The sequence below is a fragment of the Solanum verrucosum genome, unplaced genomic scaffold (genome assembly GCF_900185275.1).
Source record: "Solanum verrucosum unplaced genomic scaffold, falcon-dt-bn FXZP01000007.1, whole genome shotgun sequence".
Taxonomy (NCBI): Eukaryota; Viridiplantae; Streptophyta; class Magnoliopsida; order Solanales; family Solanaceae; genus Solanum; species Solanum verrucosum.
In genome coordinates, this window is record NW_026020177.1 from 3268559 (window position 1) to 3286653 (window position 18095).

Here is an 18095-nt window from a genome sequence, read left to right on the forward strand (position 1 = left end):
TTTGAAAAATTAGTCTAAATCAATTTTTGGGTGAAAGTTCACTTTCACTCTTAAAATTTTAATTTTTTTTAAAAGTAAAATATAAGAAAATTATTTGAACTTTCTTTTGATTTATATATGTATAAGGTATTAATATTATATAACAGAGATGTTCTAAAAAAACAAAAATTATAATTCTCTATTATTTTATATGGAAGTCAAAATCAAAATACTATAGTTATTAATTTATTATACTACAAATTATCAAAATCAAATTTTAAAATATTAAATTAATTTAATATAATATTTTTTTTAAAATGGACCGAACGGATAGTTGTCTACTTTTGATGTCTTTTTTCTCTCTCTAAAATTGAGGATATTGAAATGAAAACTACAAAAGACGAAAAATTAAAGTCTCACAAAAAAAAAATGCAAAATGAGATAGTTAGATTTTCCCCACCTTTGATGAAGTGGAAGACTTGGGTAAAATTTCAACAAAGCGACCCTACACTAGTATTTTATATTTATAAAATAAAGAAAAGAAGAGAATTAAATTATCGGTCAACTAACAACTGATTCCACGTCATAAGTAGACATACACATATATAGGTAAAATGTCACCTAAAACACAAAGTTTGGAGGATATAAACCAAATTAAAGCACATATTGATGCATTATGCCTAATTTTGTTGGTTAGGTAGTACTAGTATTGAATATATTTGTGTGTGTGGGGCAGCCCCTATTCGAATTCCATCCCTATGTCATAAAAACAATACTCCTTCCTTGTGTGTATATATAGTAATAATTCTGGCCAACAACATTCTCCAACTAGTTCGGGGACTTGCCATTTCTTTCTTCGTCTTCATCTTCATCTACATTCTACAGGTACATTTTCATTCTCTTGAATTTTTATCTTTTTTCCAATTTATGTTCCGATCTGGGTGACCCCTCTTGAATTCTTGATTCGGGGTTGTGTCTTTTACTTGAAAACGTTAAACGCCTTTCAATTCTTGTTTCGATGTTTCCGAGGTTCTTTTATTTGTTCTTCACTGACTTTTTCTCCCGCTTATCATATATACCTGGGATCTGCATTAACACTTGTTACAACTCTTTTCTCTTTTCATTAAAAGATCTCATCATTTTAGAGGTTCAGTTGTATTTGTTTCTCTTAAGGAAGGAAAGATCTACACAAACTTGTTTGGATTAAAGAATCAGCTTTCTTGTTCGTTATTGTTCCTTGTCATCTTATTTGTTTTGGAATGTTGCTGCTTCAATAATATACTTCATTTACCATTTTGTTTTTGAGCTAACTAATTTGTATACCATTTCGCGTATCACTACTTGGATACACATTGCCACTAGAATAGCTGTATGATGAAATGATTCAATAATTATCTATTGATGTATTGTTTTGGCCTTCTGTCTGTGCAAGAAATTATCTGTTTATGGATGGTGTTGATGTTGGAATTTTGCAGTGATCTTAATTGACTTGGCAAAATGGCTACTGGACAACTTTTCTCCAAGACTACACAAGCGTTGTTCTACAACTACAAGCAGCTTCCTATTCAGCGCATGCTTGATTTTGATTTCCTTTGTGGTTCGTACTATGCCTCTGGTTCTCGATTTATTTACAGGCAGATATGCACACAATGATCTTGTTATTTTCAATGTGTAGGTTAGTCTTAATTTTATAATTTTCAATTTTTCAGGGAGGGAAACACCATCTGTTGCTGGAATTATTAATCCTGGTTCTGAGGGATTCCAGAAACTTTTCTTTGGTCAGGAGGAAATTGCAATCCCAGTACACTCAACGTGCGTCCTTCTTTTTGTTTTTTTTTCAACCATTGGTTATATTCCCATTTTATTATGATTTGGATCTCTAAAGGATGTCCATTGGTAATCTTTCTCAGCGTGGTCTTCTTTTTTGTTGGTCCCTTCAAGTATGCAATTTGCTTTTGTGTGGCTTATATTTAGCTCTCTGCTTCCAGTGTTAGCAATTGAGTTCCCTGGTTATGTGATGGATCATGTGCTAACTTTTAACTTAATGGTTCGTAATTAAGTCACTTAGCAACAAATGTGCTGTTAAATTTTCTTAGTTTGAATTACTTCAGTTAGTAAAAGATATAGAAAAATGTGTTGTCACATTTCCACAGCTTGAATTACTTCAGTGAGTAAAAATGCCCTAGTTCTGAAACTTTCTACAACCATCAGATATATCATAATCCTGGCAGATATATTTGATCTATGTTGTCTTCACATACCTTTGTACTACTGGTTTCTATTTGGTTAATTTGGTGTCTTATCACTTACACTGATTATATTCTACATTTTACTTGTTCAGCATTGAAGCCGCCTGTGCTGCACATCCCACGGCTGATGTTTTCATTAACTTTGCATCTTTCAGAAGGTTGGTGCTCGCCACTGTTGTTGTTGTGCTTTCTTCCTTGAATTGTCCTTTTTCTCGAAGTGAAAACCTGAAGCTGCAAAAGATTTGCTATTGTATCTCTTCTTTACTGTCTTATTCATTTGCAGTGCCGCTGCTTCCTCCATGTCGGCTCTTAAACAGCCAACCATCAAAGTTGCAGCTATTATAGCTGAAGGTGTTCCCGAGTCAGATGCTAAAGAGCTGATTGCTTATGCAAAGGCAAACAATAAGGTAATATTATGTCATACCAATCAGGTTTATGCCTTTACATTCATTATCATTTTATTGGGGGTGGGGTAAGATTTTGAATGATAATGTATAATCAACTTATAGGATAATCTTATGGATAATAAACTGAAGAAATTATCAATTACTTCTCTCACATTTTATGGTTGCCTCTCCTGGTGTCAATGAATCCCCCTTTCCCCTGTCCGCAGATTTTATCTTTTCTTTAAGATATAATAAAGAAATGGTAGAATAAGCTCTTAACAGATCATCAAGTGGAGCATTTTGGGTGTCAATAACTACCTCACTCTAGTTTTCTGCCTTTATTAATTTCCAAATTTTATGGTGTATAATATGGTGATCTTCCTCAGGTGGTTATTGGTCCAGCTACTGTTGGAGGTATTCAAGCTGGTGCATTTAAGATTGGTGATACTGCTGGAACTATTGATAACATTATTCAGTGCAAACTTTACCGACCTGGATCTGTGGGATTTGTCTCAAAATCTGTGAGTGATTTTTAGAGCCGGTTTCGTCTTGTTATTTTAATAAATATTAGAGAAATAATATCTAATCAATTACACCTGCAACATTTTGTCCCCCCTACTTTCTATTTTACTATCTCCTGGACTGCAATTAAGATAAGAAAATACTTGTGAGACACTTCGACCTACTCTAAAACTACTTTCAGAAACGTATCTTCACCTAAATTTAATGTATGTAACCATTCAAACATCCCTTTTACCATACTTTAATGCATGAAACCATGACCTCACTCTAATATATGAAGCTGAATAGTTTGAAAATAACATTTTCAGGTTTCAAGTATAATAACTTTTCTTTTGATGTACAGGGTGGTATGTCTAATGAATTATACAATTCAATTGCTCGTGTCACTGATGGAATTTATGAAGGTTGGGCATTCAGAATTCTGAATCCATTCTATTGGAGCATGTTTATGTTGTTTTTATTGAGAAATAGAATATGAGTGAATTTTGGTATATGCAGGAATTGCAATCGGTGGAGATGTTTTCCCTGGCTCTACCCTTTCTGATCACGTTTTGCGCTTCAACAATATCCCACAGGTAATTCATTCGTATAGGCTACATTCTCCTATTAATATCACCAAGTTATCCTCAGGCCCTCGGTTTTGTTACTTTTAGGATCCTGATTATTTTTAGTTTAAATTCTAATCCCCCATTTAACATGCCTAGAAAGAAGCCACTTTTTAGCTTTATGATCAAATAGCTAACATTCCAACCAACTGGCAAAAGTTTTTCCCATTCCACACACACACTGCGACTTTGTTGACTTTCTTCCTAATGTTCACCATTAGTATTTATGATTTAAGATTGATGTAATTCCACTGTTTTGATATAACTAGAAGCTCAATGGTGCATAAACAACTGATGTTTTGATATCTTGATGTATTTCCTGCTTCCGTCACTACTTTTTCAATTACTAGTTCTTCACTTCTTTTTTATCATGCTTTTGATATACTTAGGTTAAAATGGTGGTTGTTCTCGGGGAACTTGGTGGACGAGATGAATATTCCTTGGTTGAAGCCTTGAAGCAGGGAAAAATCAACAAGCCTGTTGTTGCCTGGGTTAGTGGAACTTGTGCTACGCTCTTCAAGTCAGAAGTACAATTTGGTCATGCGGTGAGTTCTATTTCCCTTGATCTCCGCATTTCCTAGAAACATGTTGCTTGTAGTCTCTCGCGAAGATTGAGAGATGTTTTGACGGAACTGCTTGTCGCCCCGTTCTCTTTTCTTCTTTTTAGAATAGGCTGGACAGTATAGTCTTTGCACATAAGTTTAACTTTGCATGGTCTTTGTCAAATAGGGGGCAAAGAGTGGTGGCGAAATGGAGTCTGCACAAGCAAAGAATCAAGCACTCAGAGACGCTGGAGCTATAGTTCCAACCTCGTATGAAGCTTTTGAAGGAGCAATCAAAGATGCATTTGAAAAGCTAGTGAGTCTCTTGATATTCAGCAGAGATTGTTTTTTTATGCCTTTTACTCTGCTTTTAGTTCTGACACCACTCCGTATTTGTTTTGGCAGGTTGAAGCAGGAAAGACTACTCCTGTAAAGGAAATTACACCTCCTCAAATACCTGAGGATCTTAGCACGGCAATTGAGAGTGGAAAAGTTCGGGCCCCAACTCATATCATTTCCACAATATCTGACGATAGAGGTATAGTTGGATTTGCGTATTTCCTATCTATGTTTTTTTTTTACCCTACTTCCAGAGGATCAATAGTGCTCCCACTTAACCTCCTGTGTGACTCGAACCCTCAACCTACCGGTCGATGGTGAAGGTGCTCAAGTCTCAACCACTTGTGCAAGCCTCACTTGTCTCCTATCAATGTTTAATGTTTTTTCTGGTGGTTAAATAAGAATCGGAAATGATGCTGATTGTGTCTACAATTTCAATTTATGTTCACAGGTGAAGAGCCTTGCTATGCTGGCGTACCCATGTCATCCATTGTGGAGCAGGGACTTGGTGTTGGTGATGTAATATCTCTCTTGTGGTTCAAACGTAGCCTACCACGTTATTGCACACGTTTTATTGAGGTATAGTTCTTACGGTTGCAACTCTATCACTCTTTCAATAGGTTATAAACTCTTATTTTTAACCATCAGTCTCTGCCAACGGCAATTATTCTGTTTATAAACCTCTTAATTTACTTTGTCATGGTTAATTCATGGCAGATTTGCGTCATGTTATGTGCTGATCATGGTCCTTGTGTCTCTGGTGCACACAATTCCATTGTAACTGCCAGGGCTGGAAAAGATTTGGTTTCCTGCCTTGTTTCTGGTACGTTACAGTCTGCGGGTTTCTAGATGTTCATTTAGTTTTCAATCAAAACTGGACTAATGTGTCTCTTAATAGGATTGCTGACTATTGGTCCGCGTTTTGGTGGTGCTATTGATGATGCTGCCCGGTACTTCAAGGATGCTTATGACAAGGTAAGGCTTATGATTTATGAGCATTCCCTAGGCACTCATCGGTCTAGAAGCAGTTTCTGCTGGTTTCTTTTGAGTCCAGATGAATAAAATATTTTCAAATGTTTTGTGTTTGCAGGGTCTTACTCCATATGAGTTTGTGGAAAGTATGAAGAAGAAGGGCATTCGAGTTCCAGGAATTGGCCACAGGTAGCATATATTGTAGCTTCTTGATTATATCCTAGAATTGTAGAATTAAAAGATGTACTTGGAATTCTTTTGAACTTGTAGGGTTAGCATGCTTCTACACTTAATTTGACTTTCCACATCTACTTCTTGTGTAACAGGATTAAGAGAGGTGACAACAGAGATAAGAGAGTGGAACTACTGCAGCGTTATGCTAGGGAAAATTTCCCTTCTGTTAAGTACATGGAATATGCTGTTCAGGTTGAAACTTACACACTGTCAAAGGCAAACAACCTAGTCCTCAACGTTGATGGTGCCATCGGATCCCTCTTCTTGGATCTCCTTGCGGGCAGTGGAATGTTCACCAAGCCAGAAATTGATGAAATAGTGGAGATTGGTTACCTCAATGGACTTTTCGTGCTGGCTCGTTCAATTGGGCTTATAGGGTGAGATGCATGATGGTGCTTAATCACCATTTTAGATTCACCGTCAGTAATTCTTGTTTATGATAGCTAGATTCTAATTCATTAATGATTGACGTGTACCTTTTGAAATGTCAGGCACACATTTGACCAGAAGAGATTGAAGCAGCCATTGTACCGTCACCCATGGGAAGATGTCCTCTACACAAAGTGAAGAGTCTCCCCATAACAACAGGCAGAAAGTTGCCTTCTCCCAATCTATAGTTTTCATTCAAACCATTAAGTTAGCCATTTGTTGTGTGTGAGCGTTTTGTTCATGTGTTAAGAATTATTCAAGCATGTATAAGGAGACGACTCATTTTTCTTTTCTTTTCTTTTTTTGCAAAAACAACACAAATCTCACTAGTTTAGAACCTAATTATATGCATTCTTGTGAGTTTTTGATATTATCTTTCGTACCAAATTTTGATATCTTGATACATGTCTCTGGGGCATCCAAAGATACATGAGGTCAAAATTAAGGTGTGATTTGTTCCACACACACTATATCCAAGTGGATTCTCATGTAGTTGCGTTGCATAAACTGACTCTCTCTCATTTGCATCTCTCTCTCTATGTATCATGTATTTTAGAATGTATCTAGTATTCCGGATACATGTATCTAGGATACACTGACTCTCTCACTCCTCTTCCTCCTATCTCGCTCGGCTCTCTTCCTATGTATCTGTATTTCATAGTGTATCTAATAGCAAAATACATATATCTAGGTGTATTTGATTTGAAATCTGGTATGAAATTATTAATTAACAAGGCAATATGCAATTATTTCAAACCACAAGGAGAATTAATAAATATGATAGGAATATTTGTATAATTAAGTAATTTTTCTTTCTTTTTTCCCATCTGACGTGAGACTCTTCAAGGTTTGAATGCAATATTTAGTTTCTATGGTAAAGCAGCCATAGATGGGTGTATTTGTAAGCTCCATCTTCTTTTATTGAAGGCTCATGGCTAACACACCCATGTTGGGTGTTGTTTCATTTGAATAATTGGACAAAGGGAGGAATTGGTTGTGTGTCAATAATAGTACTGCCCTTCACGTGGGAGGGGCAATGTGATATGAAAGGGAATACTCATCACTTTGCTTTGCCCCCACCATTTCCATTATATCATCTTTTTATCTTCTCCTTTTTGCCTTTCTTTCTTATAGATTCAACAAAATAAAATTTACTGCTCCTTTTTATTACAACTTCTTTCAAGGAATCCAAACATATTTATTTCTTAAAATGGTCATTCTAATATTCAACCCATGTGGCCAACTCCAAAAACATGAATTCTCAACCACATAAAACACCCTGCTTTTATTGACAACATACTCCCATTTCACTATATCCACATATGTTTCCATATCTTAATATTAATTAAAAAAAAGACCAATTATTAACAAATTTTATTTTTTACAACAGAAAAGTAAAGGTTCACTCACAATTAAAGCATTCAAACAAAAAATAGACCCCCCCCCCCCCCCTCTCCCCTTCTTTTTTGTTTGTTCCCCCTTCATTTCTGATCAAACAAACAACAAACATACATTTCTTTTTTGCTTCTGTAGCATATTCCCTCAAATTTCTTGGAAATCTTTCAAGAAACTTTTAGTAGGCATCTGCCCATATATTCCAATTTTTTTTATTTTATATGAACTTTATGAAATTGAACTTGTGTTTAGTATACTTTTGTAAAAGCTACCACGGCAAATAAAGACATAATACATAAACATTATCTTAACTTGGCTTTAACGGTCCTCCAATTTTGAGTGTGCACAAGTAGGAACGCCACGTAAGACACAAAACAGCCACATATGGTGCCATGTAGGATGAATGTGTCTATTTATTCAATTTTATACAAGTTTAAATACCTATTTATGCACATTCAAAGTTAAAGATCATAATTGCCCGCTAACACTAAGTTAAGGATCATGTTTATGTATTACTCTTACGCAAAGTAAAAGTGTAGGTAGTTAATCAACTTACCGAGCTACTAATATTTTTGGAGTATAGGCAGTTTCTTAAATTTGAGAGTAAAACAGTATTTCAGAGAAAAAAAAACAAAAAATACTGTTGGACAAACAGGTCCACCATATTGCTTCAATTACTGCAACTAGTATAAAATTTGTGACAACCCCATTTCTGTATTCAACCAAAAATTCAATCTTTTTTGAGTTTCCCAAAAGTCAGTTTTTTTTCCCTCAACTGAATTTGTTTTAGGGTTTTAAAATTGACAAGTTTTTCCATGTAATAGCAAGAAAAATTTGTGTGGAGGAGAGAGAAATGGCTTCTGGAAGTAGAACAAAGCATTCCCATCATAGTTCATCTCAAGCTCAATCTTCAGGTACAAGTAATGTAAATTACAAAGATTCAATAAGCAAAGCTATAGCACAGTACACAGCTGATGCTAGGCTTCATGCTGTGTTTGAACAATCTGGTGAGTCTGGAAAGTTTTTTGATTATTCACAGTCTGTTAAAACTACTACACAATCTGTGCCTGAAAGGCAAATTACTGCTTATTTGACTAAAATTCAAAGAGGAGGTCATATTCAGCCTTTTGGTTGTATGATAGCTGTAGATGAGGCTAGTTTTCGTGTAATAGCTTATAGTGAAAATGCCTGTGAAATGCTTAGTTTAACTCCACAATCTGTTCCAAGCCTTGAGAAGTGTGAGATCCTCACTATTGGAACTGATGTTAGGACCCTTTTTACCCCTTCTAGCTCTGTTTTGCTAGAAAGAGCATTTGGGGCACGTGAGATCACTTTACTCAACCCAATTTGGATACATTCCAAGAATTCTGGAAAGCCCTTTTATGCAATTTTGCACAGGGTTGATGTTGGTATTGTCATTGATTTGGAGCCTGCTAGAACTGAGGACCCTGCTTTATCTATTGCTGGAGCAGTGCAATCACAGAAACTTGCAGTGAGGGCTATTTCTCATTTGCAATCACTTCCTGGTGGGGACATTAAGCTTTTGTGTGATACTGTTGTTGAGAGTGTCAGGGAGTTAACCGGGTATGACCGGGTTATGGTATATAAATTTCATGAGGATGAGCATGGAGAGGTAGTGGCTGAGAGTAAAAGATCAGATTTAGAGCCCTATATCGGTTTGCATTATCCTGCTACTGATATTCCTCAAGCTTCACGGTTTTTGTTTAAGCAGAACAGGGTGAGAATGATTGTGGACTGCCATGCTACCCCTGTGCGGGTTACTCAGGATGAATCACTGATGCAGCCTTTATGTCTAGTTGGTTCCACACTTAGAGCACCTCATGGTTGCCACGCACAGTACATGGCAAATATGGGGTCTATTGCCTCATTAACACTGGCAGTTATTATCAACGGAAATGATGAGGAAGCTGTGGGTGGCGGTCGAAATTCAATGAGGCTATGGGGCTTGGTTGTTGGACACCACACTTCTGTTCGGTCCATTCCTTTCCCTCTTAGGTATGCATGTGAATTCCTTATGCAGGCCTTTGGACTCCAATTGAACATGGAGTTGCAATTGGCGTCACAGTTGTCTGAGAAACATGTTTTAAGGACACAAACACTGTTATGTGACATGCTCCTTCGAGACTCTCCACCGGGGATTGTTACCCAAAGCCCCAGTATTATGGACCTTGTGAAGTGCGATGGTGCTGCTCTATACTACCAGGGGAAGTACTATCCATTAGGCGTCACACCAACTGAAGCTCAGATAGAGGACATTGTGGAGTGGTTATTGGCTTACCATGGAGACTCAACAGGTTTAAGTACTGACAGTTTGGCTGATGCTGGGTATCCTGGAGCAGCTTCACTTGGTGATGCAGTTTGTGGTATGGCTGTCGCTTATATAACTTCTAAAGATTTCTTGTTTTGGTTTCGCTCCCACACAGCGAAAGAAATAAAGTGGGGTGGTGCAAAGCATCATCCTGAAGACAAGGATGACGGACAGAGAATGCATCCACGTTCTTCCTTCAAGGCATTTCTGGAAGTTGTTAAAAGTCGGAGCTCACCATGGGAAAATGCCGAAATGGATGCAATCCACTCTTTGCAGCTAATTCTGCGAGATTCATTTAAGGATGCTGAGGCAAGTAATTCTAAGGCTATTGTGCATGCTCATCTTGGGGAAATGGAGTTGCAAGGGATAGATGAACTGAGTTCTGTTGCCAGAGAAATGGTTAGATTGATCGAAACTGCAACGGCTCCCATATTTGCTGTTGATGTCGAAGGTCACATAAATGGGTGGAATGCAAAGGTCGCTGAATTGACAGGTTTATCAGTTGAAGAAGCAATGGGGAAGTCCTTGGTTCATGATCTTGTGTACAAAGAATCACAGGAGACTGCTGAGAAGCTTCTGTACAATGCTCTAAGAGGTTATACCTGTCTATTTATTTTCTTCATTTCCAAATGATAGCACAGTTTTTAAGTTGTATAGTTTCTTTGCTCTGCATGAGTGGTATAATTTTATTTTTTCTCTTCTTTGTGTTCAAAAGCTGAATGTGAAGTAATCATGGGCTTCTAGTGATTTTCTTTACTCTGAATCCTCAAAACTTGAAAAAACTGTTGGTCCACTTCATCTTGTTGAATTTGTCAACTGAAGCATGCAGTCTTGCTTTGTGTGTGTGGGTAGAGGGATAGGACATGGTGTGCGACTAAATGGAGAGGTATTATGCACAAAACCAAGTCAATCAATCAACACACCTCAATTCCAAACTAGTTGGGTCGTCTATATGAATCCTTCATATCCATTCCACTCTACTTTGTGCCATTTGATAGACGTTTATTTTGATTCTTGCTTTTCTTTGGTAGAAGTTGTGTAGAACAAGTTCACTTTAAAAAGAATGTTCCCTAGGCATAATCTGACATTTGGGTGCATTCAAGTTGCAAACTTTTACTGCAAAACAATTAGTACATAGTTGTGGTTGTGAGGACTGACTTGCTGATAGCATTCAGGATCACTTGTTCACCTTCGGCAATCTGACAAGAGTATCACCAAGCTGTTAGCTTCTTTCTTGCCTAACCAAAACCATCTCTTGTACAGTACAGATTTAGGTTTGTTCCTGATTGTAGGGAACCTGCTCTCTGTATTGTGTGCGTATGTTGACTCTTGCATAGTTTGTAATTGAAATAATTGGCATCAACTCCGCTTCTTTTCTACTCAACTCCTGCAACAGACAACCAAAGAGAGAAATAAACTAATATTGTTGCCATACTACTGCAGGCGAGGAAGATAAAAATGTAGAAATAAAGTTGAGGACATTTGGCGCTGAACAACTGGAGAAAGCTGTTTTTGTGGTGGTTAATGCTTGCGCTAGCAAAGATTACACAAACAACATTGTTGGTGTTTGCTTTGTTGGGCAGGATGTTACTGGGGAAAAAGTTGTTATGGACAAGTTTATTAATATCCAAGGTGATTACAAGGCCATTGTGCACAGCCCCAATCCTCTGATCCCTCCAATATTTGCATCAGATGAGAACACTTGTTGCTCCGAGTGGAACACTGCCATGGAAAAACTCACTGGTTGGTCTAGAGGGGAGATTGTTGGAAAAATGTTAGTTGGTGAGATTTTTGGAAGTTGTTGTCGGCTCAAGGGCCCAGATGCCATGACAAAGTTCATGATCGTGTTGCATAATGCAATTGGAGGCCAGGATACAGACAAGTTTACATTTTCCTTTTTTGACCGAAATGGGAAATATGTGCAAGCTCTTTTGACTGCAAACAAGAGAGTCAATATGGAGGGCGATACTATTGGGGCTTTCTGTTTCATACAGATAGCCAGTCCCGAACTGCAGCAAGCTCTTAGAGTTCAAAGGCAACAAGAAAAGAAGTGTTATTCTCAGATGAAAGAGCTGGCATACATTTGTCAGGAAATAAAAAGTCCTCTTAATGGTATACGCTTTACAAATTCATTGTTGGAGGCCACAAATTTGACAGAAAATCAGAAGCAGTATCTAGAGACAAGTGCTGCTTGTGAGAGGCAGATGTCTAAGATCATTAGGGATGTTGATCTGGAAAACATTGAGGACGGGTAAGCCTTTCTTATTCGATTAGGCTTGCTAATAAGTTCTCTCAAAACCAATGATGCTCGGATCCTCCAAAAAATGGCGCTGGGTGCATGTTAGATCCTCCAAAATTATGCATTTTTGGAGGTACTGACATGGTGCAGCAACATTTTTGGAAGTCCACCAATATAGTTTAAACTAATATTTTCTCCATTTCATGGGCACATAGTTTAAGAAAGAAAGATTTTTTTAAAACTTATGGACATGTGACCTTATACATAATGTACCATTTATGTGGCTCTAAAAGCATGTCATTAAGGATAGAGTGGGAACTTTAAAGTTAAAACTGTTTCCAAAATATAAAAAGTTCCATTCTTTCGGGAAACTGACTAAAAAAGAGTGTCACATGAAGTGGAATAGAGGGAGTAGCTATTTATCCATGATATAATATCTTCTAGTGTAACTTTGGAGTCAACAACATACCCACTGTAACCCTCGAGTGGGGTATGGAGAGGGTAGTGTTTACGCAGACCTTACCCATACCTTAAAAAGGTAGAGAGATTGGTTTCGCTAGACATCGACTAAAAACAGTAAATGTAACTCTGGAGTCAAAAGTAATAAACATGGTAGTTTCTTTTAAAAGAACAATAGCCTGCAATTGATATTATAGCAATGTTGTCAAAGGCACGCTTAAGCCCTGAAGCGAGGCTCAAAATGTGTTGAGCGCTTCGCCTAGCTTAATGTGTGCTTCAGTGTCGTCATCAAGGTTCTAAGGCATACTTTTCCTTGCCAATTAGCCTCTTAACACTAAAGAATGATATTTCAATTTATATAAAAAGAAATTCAATTTCTTTGTTCATATATGTCATTCATTCTTATAATTATTAGTCTTGGACTAAATATATACATATATCTTTATTTTTTTTTTCGTTTGCATTTTTTTTTCTCATTAAAGGCCACACTTTATTTGTGCTTTGTGGTTAAAATCCCAATGGACCTTAGAGTTTATTTGCGCTTTTTGCTTTTGGCAACACTGCATTATAGTATTTGAAATTAACTATTTGGGATTTCTTTCTTCTTTTTTATAGTGTTGTTCTGTAGGTTGCTGGAGGGGATTATGGGTGTGTATTTCAATTCTATGTAGTATTAGCAACCTTTTTCCTTTCAGAATTTGACTGACCTTTGATCTTCTAACAGTTCACTGACCCTTGAGAAAGAAGATTTTTTTCTTGGGAGTGTAATAGATGCTGTTGTTAGCCAAGTGATGCTATTGCTGAGGGAAAAAGGCGTGCAGTTAATCCGTGATATACCAGAGGAAATTAAGACATTAACAGTACATGGTGATCAAGTGAGAATTCAACAGGTCTTGGCAGATTTCTTGTTGAACATGGTACGGTATGCACCATCACCTGATGGGTGGGTAGAAATCCAACTTCGACCAAGTATGATGCCAATATCTGATGGAGTAACTGTTGTGCATATTGAACTCAGGTGCATTCTTTAATCTTCTCTCCTGCAACTACAGGCAGATGCCTTAAATTAATAGATAACTCCCGCCTTTATCATGCAACCTTGATTCTTTAAATGGTTCTTGAAGAAGTCTTCGGTCCTCATTTGAATGCCATCTGCTGCTTACTTGAGTCATTTATTTCAGGGTTGTTTTCTGTAGTCTACTTTCTGATTGCTCCAACAGGCATGTCAGAATATGAGATTTTTGATCCAATGAATATTGATGTAATGTTAGGAGGAGTAAAGGAAATTTCATGTATGTTTAGACCTACTATAAGCCTATAAGATACGAACTTAAGTGAAAGGTGCCTTTTAGACTTGTACCACTTCTCTTTGGCATAGCTTTTACCCTGCCTTCTCTTTTCATACCTCATCTCCTATCCATATTTATCATTTCCCTTCTTCTATCGCCTTCCATTGACTCATCAGTGGCAGCTTCAACCTATAAAGTGAAAGTTTATACAGTTTTCTGCTAAAAAATTTTCCTTTATTTTCTGTATGTGCCACCTGGTAGCTTACCTTTTAGTCTAGTTCTGTGCTGTACATATATAACCTATCTATCTGCTTAGCCTTTAAAACATTCTGTTTCGTCAATGCTCTTCATCTTTTTTTCTCAAGCTCACTCCATTTTTGCTGTAAAGGAGGTTAACTCATGCTTCCGTTCTAAGTTGTATAAGCTGACGGCTGACCTAGCTCAAGCAAGAACTAATACTGCAATTAGTTGAGAGCTGGATAAGATAAAGATCCCGAGATGTGAATTTTGACTTTGGTAAAATGATCAAGGCAGTACTTTTACCGTCTCAAAAAAAAAATGATCAGGGCAGCATCTCTTTTGTTTGTTGAGCTCTTTTAACTCGACTTTACCATTGCTCGTCTTTCATCTTTCCGCTTTTATTTTCCTGTGTTTGGAGTAGGAAAAAACATACTCTCCACCTCAAACTTGCATTTCATCTATAAAGTTTCTCTTCCAGTTTTGAACTGAAACAGCAGAAGTATAAGCTTGTAATGAACTGAATAAATACAACTGCTTATAGAAGAGCGTTGATGGACTTCATTACTAAGATACTATAATCTCAAGCCAGCGACAGGAATTAGTAGAAGCATAGCCTTAATCTTTTAGTTTTGTAAATTTAATCTTATACACCGTATCATGGTGCTTGAATGTTGTACTTAATAACTGCCAAGCATTTTTCATTGGAGACATAAACGTATCCCCAAACAAATACTTCTGCAGGTTTTGGTGTTTACTAGCATCCTAGATCTCACTTTATTAGCTTTCCTAGAGGTTGAGTTATTCTAAAATATTCATCTTGATAGTGTTTGAATAGCATCCTAGGTTGCACTTTGCTTTTCAAATCAACTCTTTCCTTGTATTAGAAAATTGAGTTCTAGGGGTTAAGTTTCAGCAGTTGCACACTTTTTGGTGTGCTATACTACCTTAACCATTAAATAATCTCTTTTTTTCTTTTGGCATAGGATTATATGCCCCGGCGAAGGGCTTCCTCCTGAATTGGTTCAAGACATGTTCCACAGCAGTCGGTGGGTAACTCAGGAAGGCCTAGGACTGAGCATGTGCAGAAAAATGTTAAAGCTTATGAATGGAGAAATCCAGTATATCAGAGAATCAGAAAGATGCTATTTCCTGATTATCCTTGACCTGCCAATGACCCGCAAAGGTCCAAAGAGTGTTGGCTAGGAGCTTACAGCACACAGTAAGAGAAGAACCTGTAATATCTCTTAAAATTGCATGCTGGTGAAATTCTGGTAATGCCTCTGATCCTTTAATGGAACTTGACACAGGAGAGAGCAAGTATGGGGGATTGATCGGCATCATTCTAACGCTATTAAATGAGCTGTTTCCTACATTGTTGCGACTTGTATTTGCCAGCGTCTTTTATAACTCTGAACTGGTATTCTCTCAGCATGTGCAAGTTGAGAAAGCTGTTGCTCCTTCGTGTATGTTTTTACCAAAGATTAATTCTTGACATAGTAAGTGGCTAATGGCCAAATAATTGGAAAATGGTTAGCATGATTCCAAATTACTTGATCCCAGAGCTGTTGTGTGTAGCATAACAAGTGTATTGTTGTATAATACTAGTATGTATTAAAAGGTGGAATAAATGTCATCCTTTCCATGGTCTGGATGAGTTGGTGTCTCCCACTCTTTGTAACATTAGGATTTGTGTAACATGAACATACTGAGAATCTTAAATGACTAATTAGCTCCTCTTGGTGGCTGATCTTCCTATTTTTGGAAATAATTTTATGGAATTTGGACTGTTCTTGCTGAACATATTGTGTGTACGAGTGACTAGCTTTAAATTTTGAATTTGCCTCGAGCTACTTTTATACTTAGCATGCATGTAACTGAACAATTCTTAGTTTTACATTTAAATTTGCCTCCACTTTTACACTTGGCTCATAAGGTTGAGACATTAATGCATCCAGATCAAATTCATGTAGACCTAGCGAACAATGCGCACCATGGAAAAATATGATCAATATAGACGGTTCTATCCCTGTTTACTTGTCCATTTTATACTTTACACACCTATTATGAAAATGAGTTTACCACTTATTCCAATTAATTAATAGAATTTTAAAATCCAGAGGTTCTACTTTTTTCAAAAACATTAACTTTTTAAATAAATTGAGGGTATAATATGTTTAAAAAAAAGGAAAAAGGGACAAATATACCCCCGAATTATCGTTAATGGTATATAAATACCCTCCGTCATACTTTCCGTTCATTAGTGCCCCTGCCGTCCAAAAATCAGTGCACATTTACCCCTCACACTAACAGAAGAATTATTTGGTACACGTGGCACAATCCCACGACTCAACCCGATTTGACCAATTATTTAACCCAAAATTTGAATACCCGCCCATTACCCAAAAAAAAAACACAACTCTTTCACATTCTTTTAGATTTATGTAGCATGATAAAAACACAAAAAAACTTCTTGTGGTAGAGAATGTAGCTGCATTTTGATAATTCACCTACCCAACCTAAACTTGCTACAATTGAGACTTTATAGTCGTCATTGCTTTGACTCCAACACAACAATTGTAGGAGCTATTTCACCTATGATCAAAGATTTCCTTTTAATTATTTCTCTTTTCATGTTCGGTTCCAATTAATTAAAAGATAATTTTGTTTATTTTATTTTTGGGCTCGAATTCAACTAAGTAAGACTTATCATTCCACTAGGTCAATTAACATATGATTTCAAGTATATACATATGTTCCTTTCCAATATTGTGTTTGCTAGGTGACGTTTTGGCATATTCCATGTTTTAGGTTTTGTATAGAAATAATAATTAAAAAAATAGTTAGTACTCCATTTAAATTTAAACTCATAATATAAATGAAAAACTTCTTATTCTCGTGTGTATAATTAAATAAATATTGTATTTATATAATGAAAGAGTCAACTTGGCATAATGATTTAAAATAATATTTAGTTGAATTATATATGCAACTAAGGCAAGTGTGTGAGATGATAAGGTGATTAAGCTGCAACACCTACCCTTGACAACTATATTATCCAAATACATAAGGTCCATAAAATCAGAGTTTTAATAGAAAACTTATAATATAATGTTAAATGAACCATTGTTCACCTCACGCCTTAACATAAATAAATACATTGACATTAGCTGCACTTGTTGATAACCTCAGAATCCAACTAGCTCAATAAACCTTTAAAAAAATTAGTTGATTATGTGTTTATATTTGATGTCACATTATTTGGATAATGGTGAATGAATGAGAGAAATAGGGAAGATAAAGATGTTTTATTATATAGTTTTCCCTATTTGTAAGATGGAAATTTTTTTAATGGCACTATTTGATAGTAACCCGCTTGACCGCCAACATGGGTTGTGGGACCTGTAATGCACGATTCAGATTTAGTCGGGGATTCAGTGTGGGCTTTGGAAAATAGATGGAAAACCAAAGAAAAAAAAACAGCTTGGCCATGTATGTACTTTTTCTTGATTGTTTTTACTTTATTTGAAAATTAATATTTAATTATAAATTGTATTTGAAATTTGGAAAATATCAAAATTCTGTTTTCCTTACCTTTTTTTCTTCAATTTTTATTCTAATTTTTTTATTATAAAAATGATTTATTTAAATTATATTTCATGTTTAAATAGTATTTTATGTTTTTTTTTTTTAGATAAGTACTTTCAAACAACAATTATTATTTGCAAAAACTACAATAAAAAACAAATCCATCTTTGACTCCAATTTTCAAAATTTTAAATAAGGGATCACTTGGTCATGTGAGATGAAATCAAATGAGATGAAGTTGAAGTTGAAGTTGAAGTTTTGTTTGGACATGCAATTTAAATTTTTGAGTTGCATTGTTTTGC

The 18095-nt window shown here is 36.2% G+C and overlaps 2 protein-coding genes across 2 annotated transcripts; both read left to right on the top strand.

Moving 5' to 3' along the window:
* The first annotated feature begins 1446 nt into the window (after positions 1–1446).
* Positions 1447–6499, top strand: LOC125829055 (ATP-citrate synthase beta chain protein 2-like). Its single transcript, XM_049508332.1, has 16 exons — positions 1447–1576; positions 1689–1791; positions 2321–2386; positions 2512–2635; positions 3001–3135; positions 3480–3540; positions 3635–3711; positions 4131–4286; positions 4471–4599; positions 4689–4821; positions 5074–5201; positions 5340–5445; positions 5521–5597; positions 5713–5783; positions 5921–6205; positions 6320–6499. The coding sequence occupies exons 1-16, from the start codon at positions 1477–1479 to the stop codon at positions 6393–6395; spliced, it is 1827 nt and encodes a 608-aa protein (XP_049364289.1). The 5' UTR covers positions 1447–1476; the 3' UTR covers positions 6396–6499.
* A 1858-nt stretch (positions 6500–8357) lies between these two features.
* On the top strand, positions 8358–15976 carry LOC125829048 (phytochrome B). Its single transcript, XM_049508325.1, has 4 exons — positions 8358–10576; positions 11425–12232; positions 13404–13697; positions 15192–15976. Exons 1-4 carry the CDS (start codon positions 8506–8508, stop codon positions 15409–15411), a joined length of 3393 nt encoding a protein of 1130 aa, XP_049364282.1. The 5' UTR covers positions 8358–8505; the 3' UTR covers positions 15412–15976.
* Positions 15977–18095: the final 2119 nt, after the last annotated feature.

Coding starts and splice junctions, on each gene's coding strand:
- LOC125829055 (XM_049508332.1), top strand. CDS start 1,477: ATGGCTACTGGACAACTTTTCTCCAAGACTACACAAGCGTTGTTCTAC. Junction 5,598..5,712: donor TCAAGGATGCTTATGACAAG/GTAAGGCTTATG, acceptor TTGTGTTTGCAG/GGTCTTACTCCATATGAGTT. Junction 6,206..6,319: donor CGTTCAATTGGGCTTATAGG/GTGAGATGCATG, acceptor TTGAAATGTCAG/GCACACATTTGACCAGAAGA.
- LOC125829048 (XM_049508325.1), top strand. CDS start 8,506: ATGGCTTCTGGAAGTAGAACAAAGCATTCCCATCATAGTTCATCTCAA. Junction 10,577..11,424: donor TCTGTACAATGCTCTAAGAG/GTTATACCTGTC, acceptor ATACTACTGCAG/GCGAGGAAGATAAAAATGTA. Junction 12,233..13,403: donor CTGGAAAACATTGAGGACGG/GTAAGCCTTTCT, acceptor ATCTTCTAACAG/TTCACTGACCCTTGAGAAAG.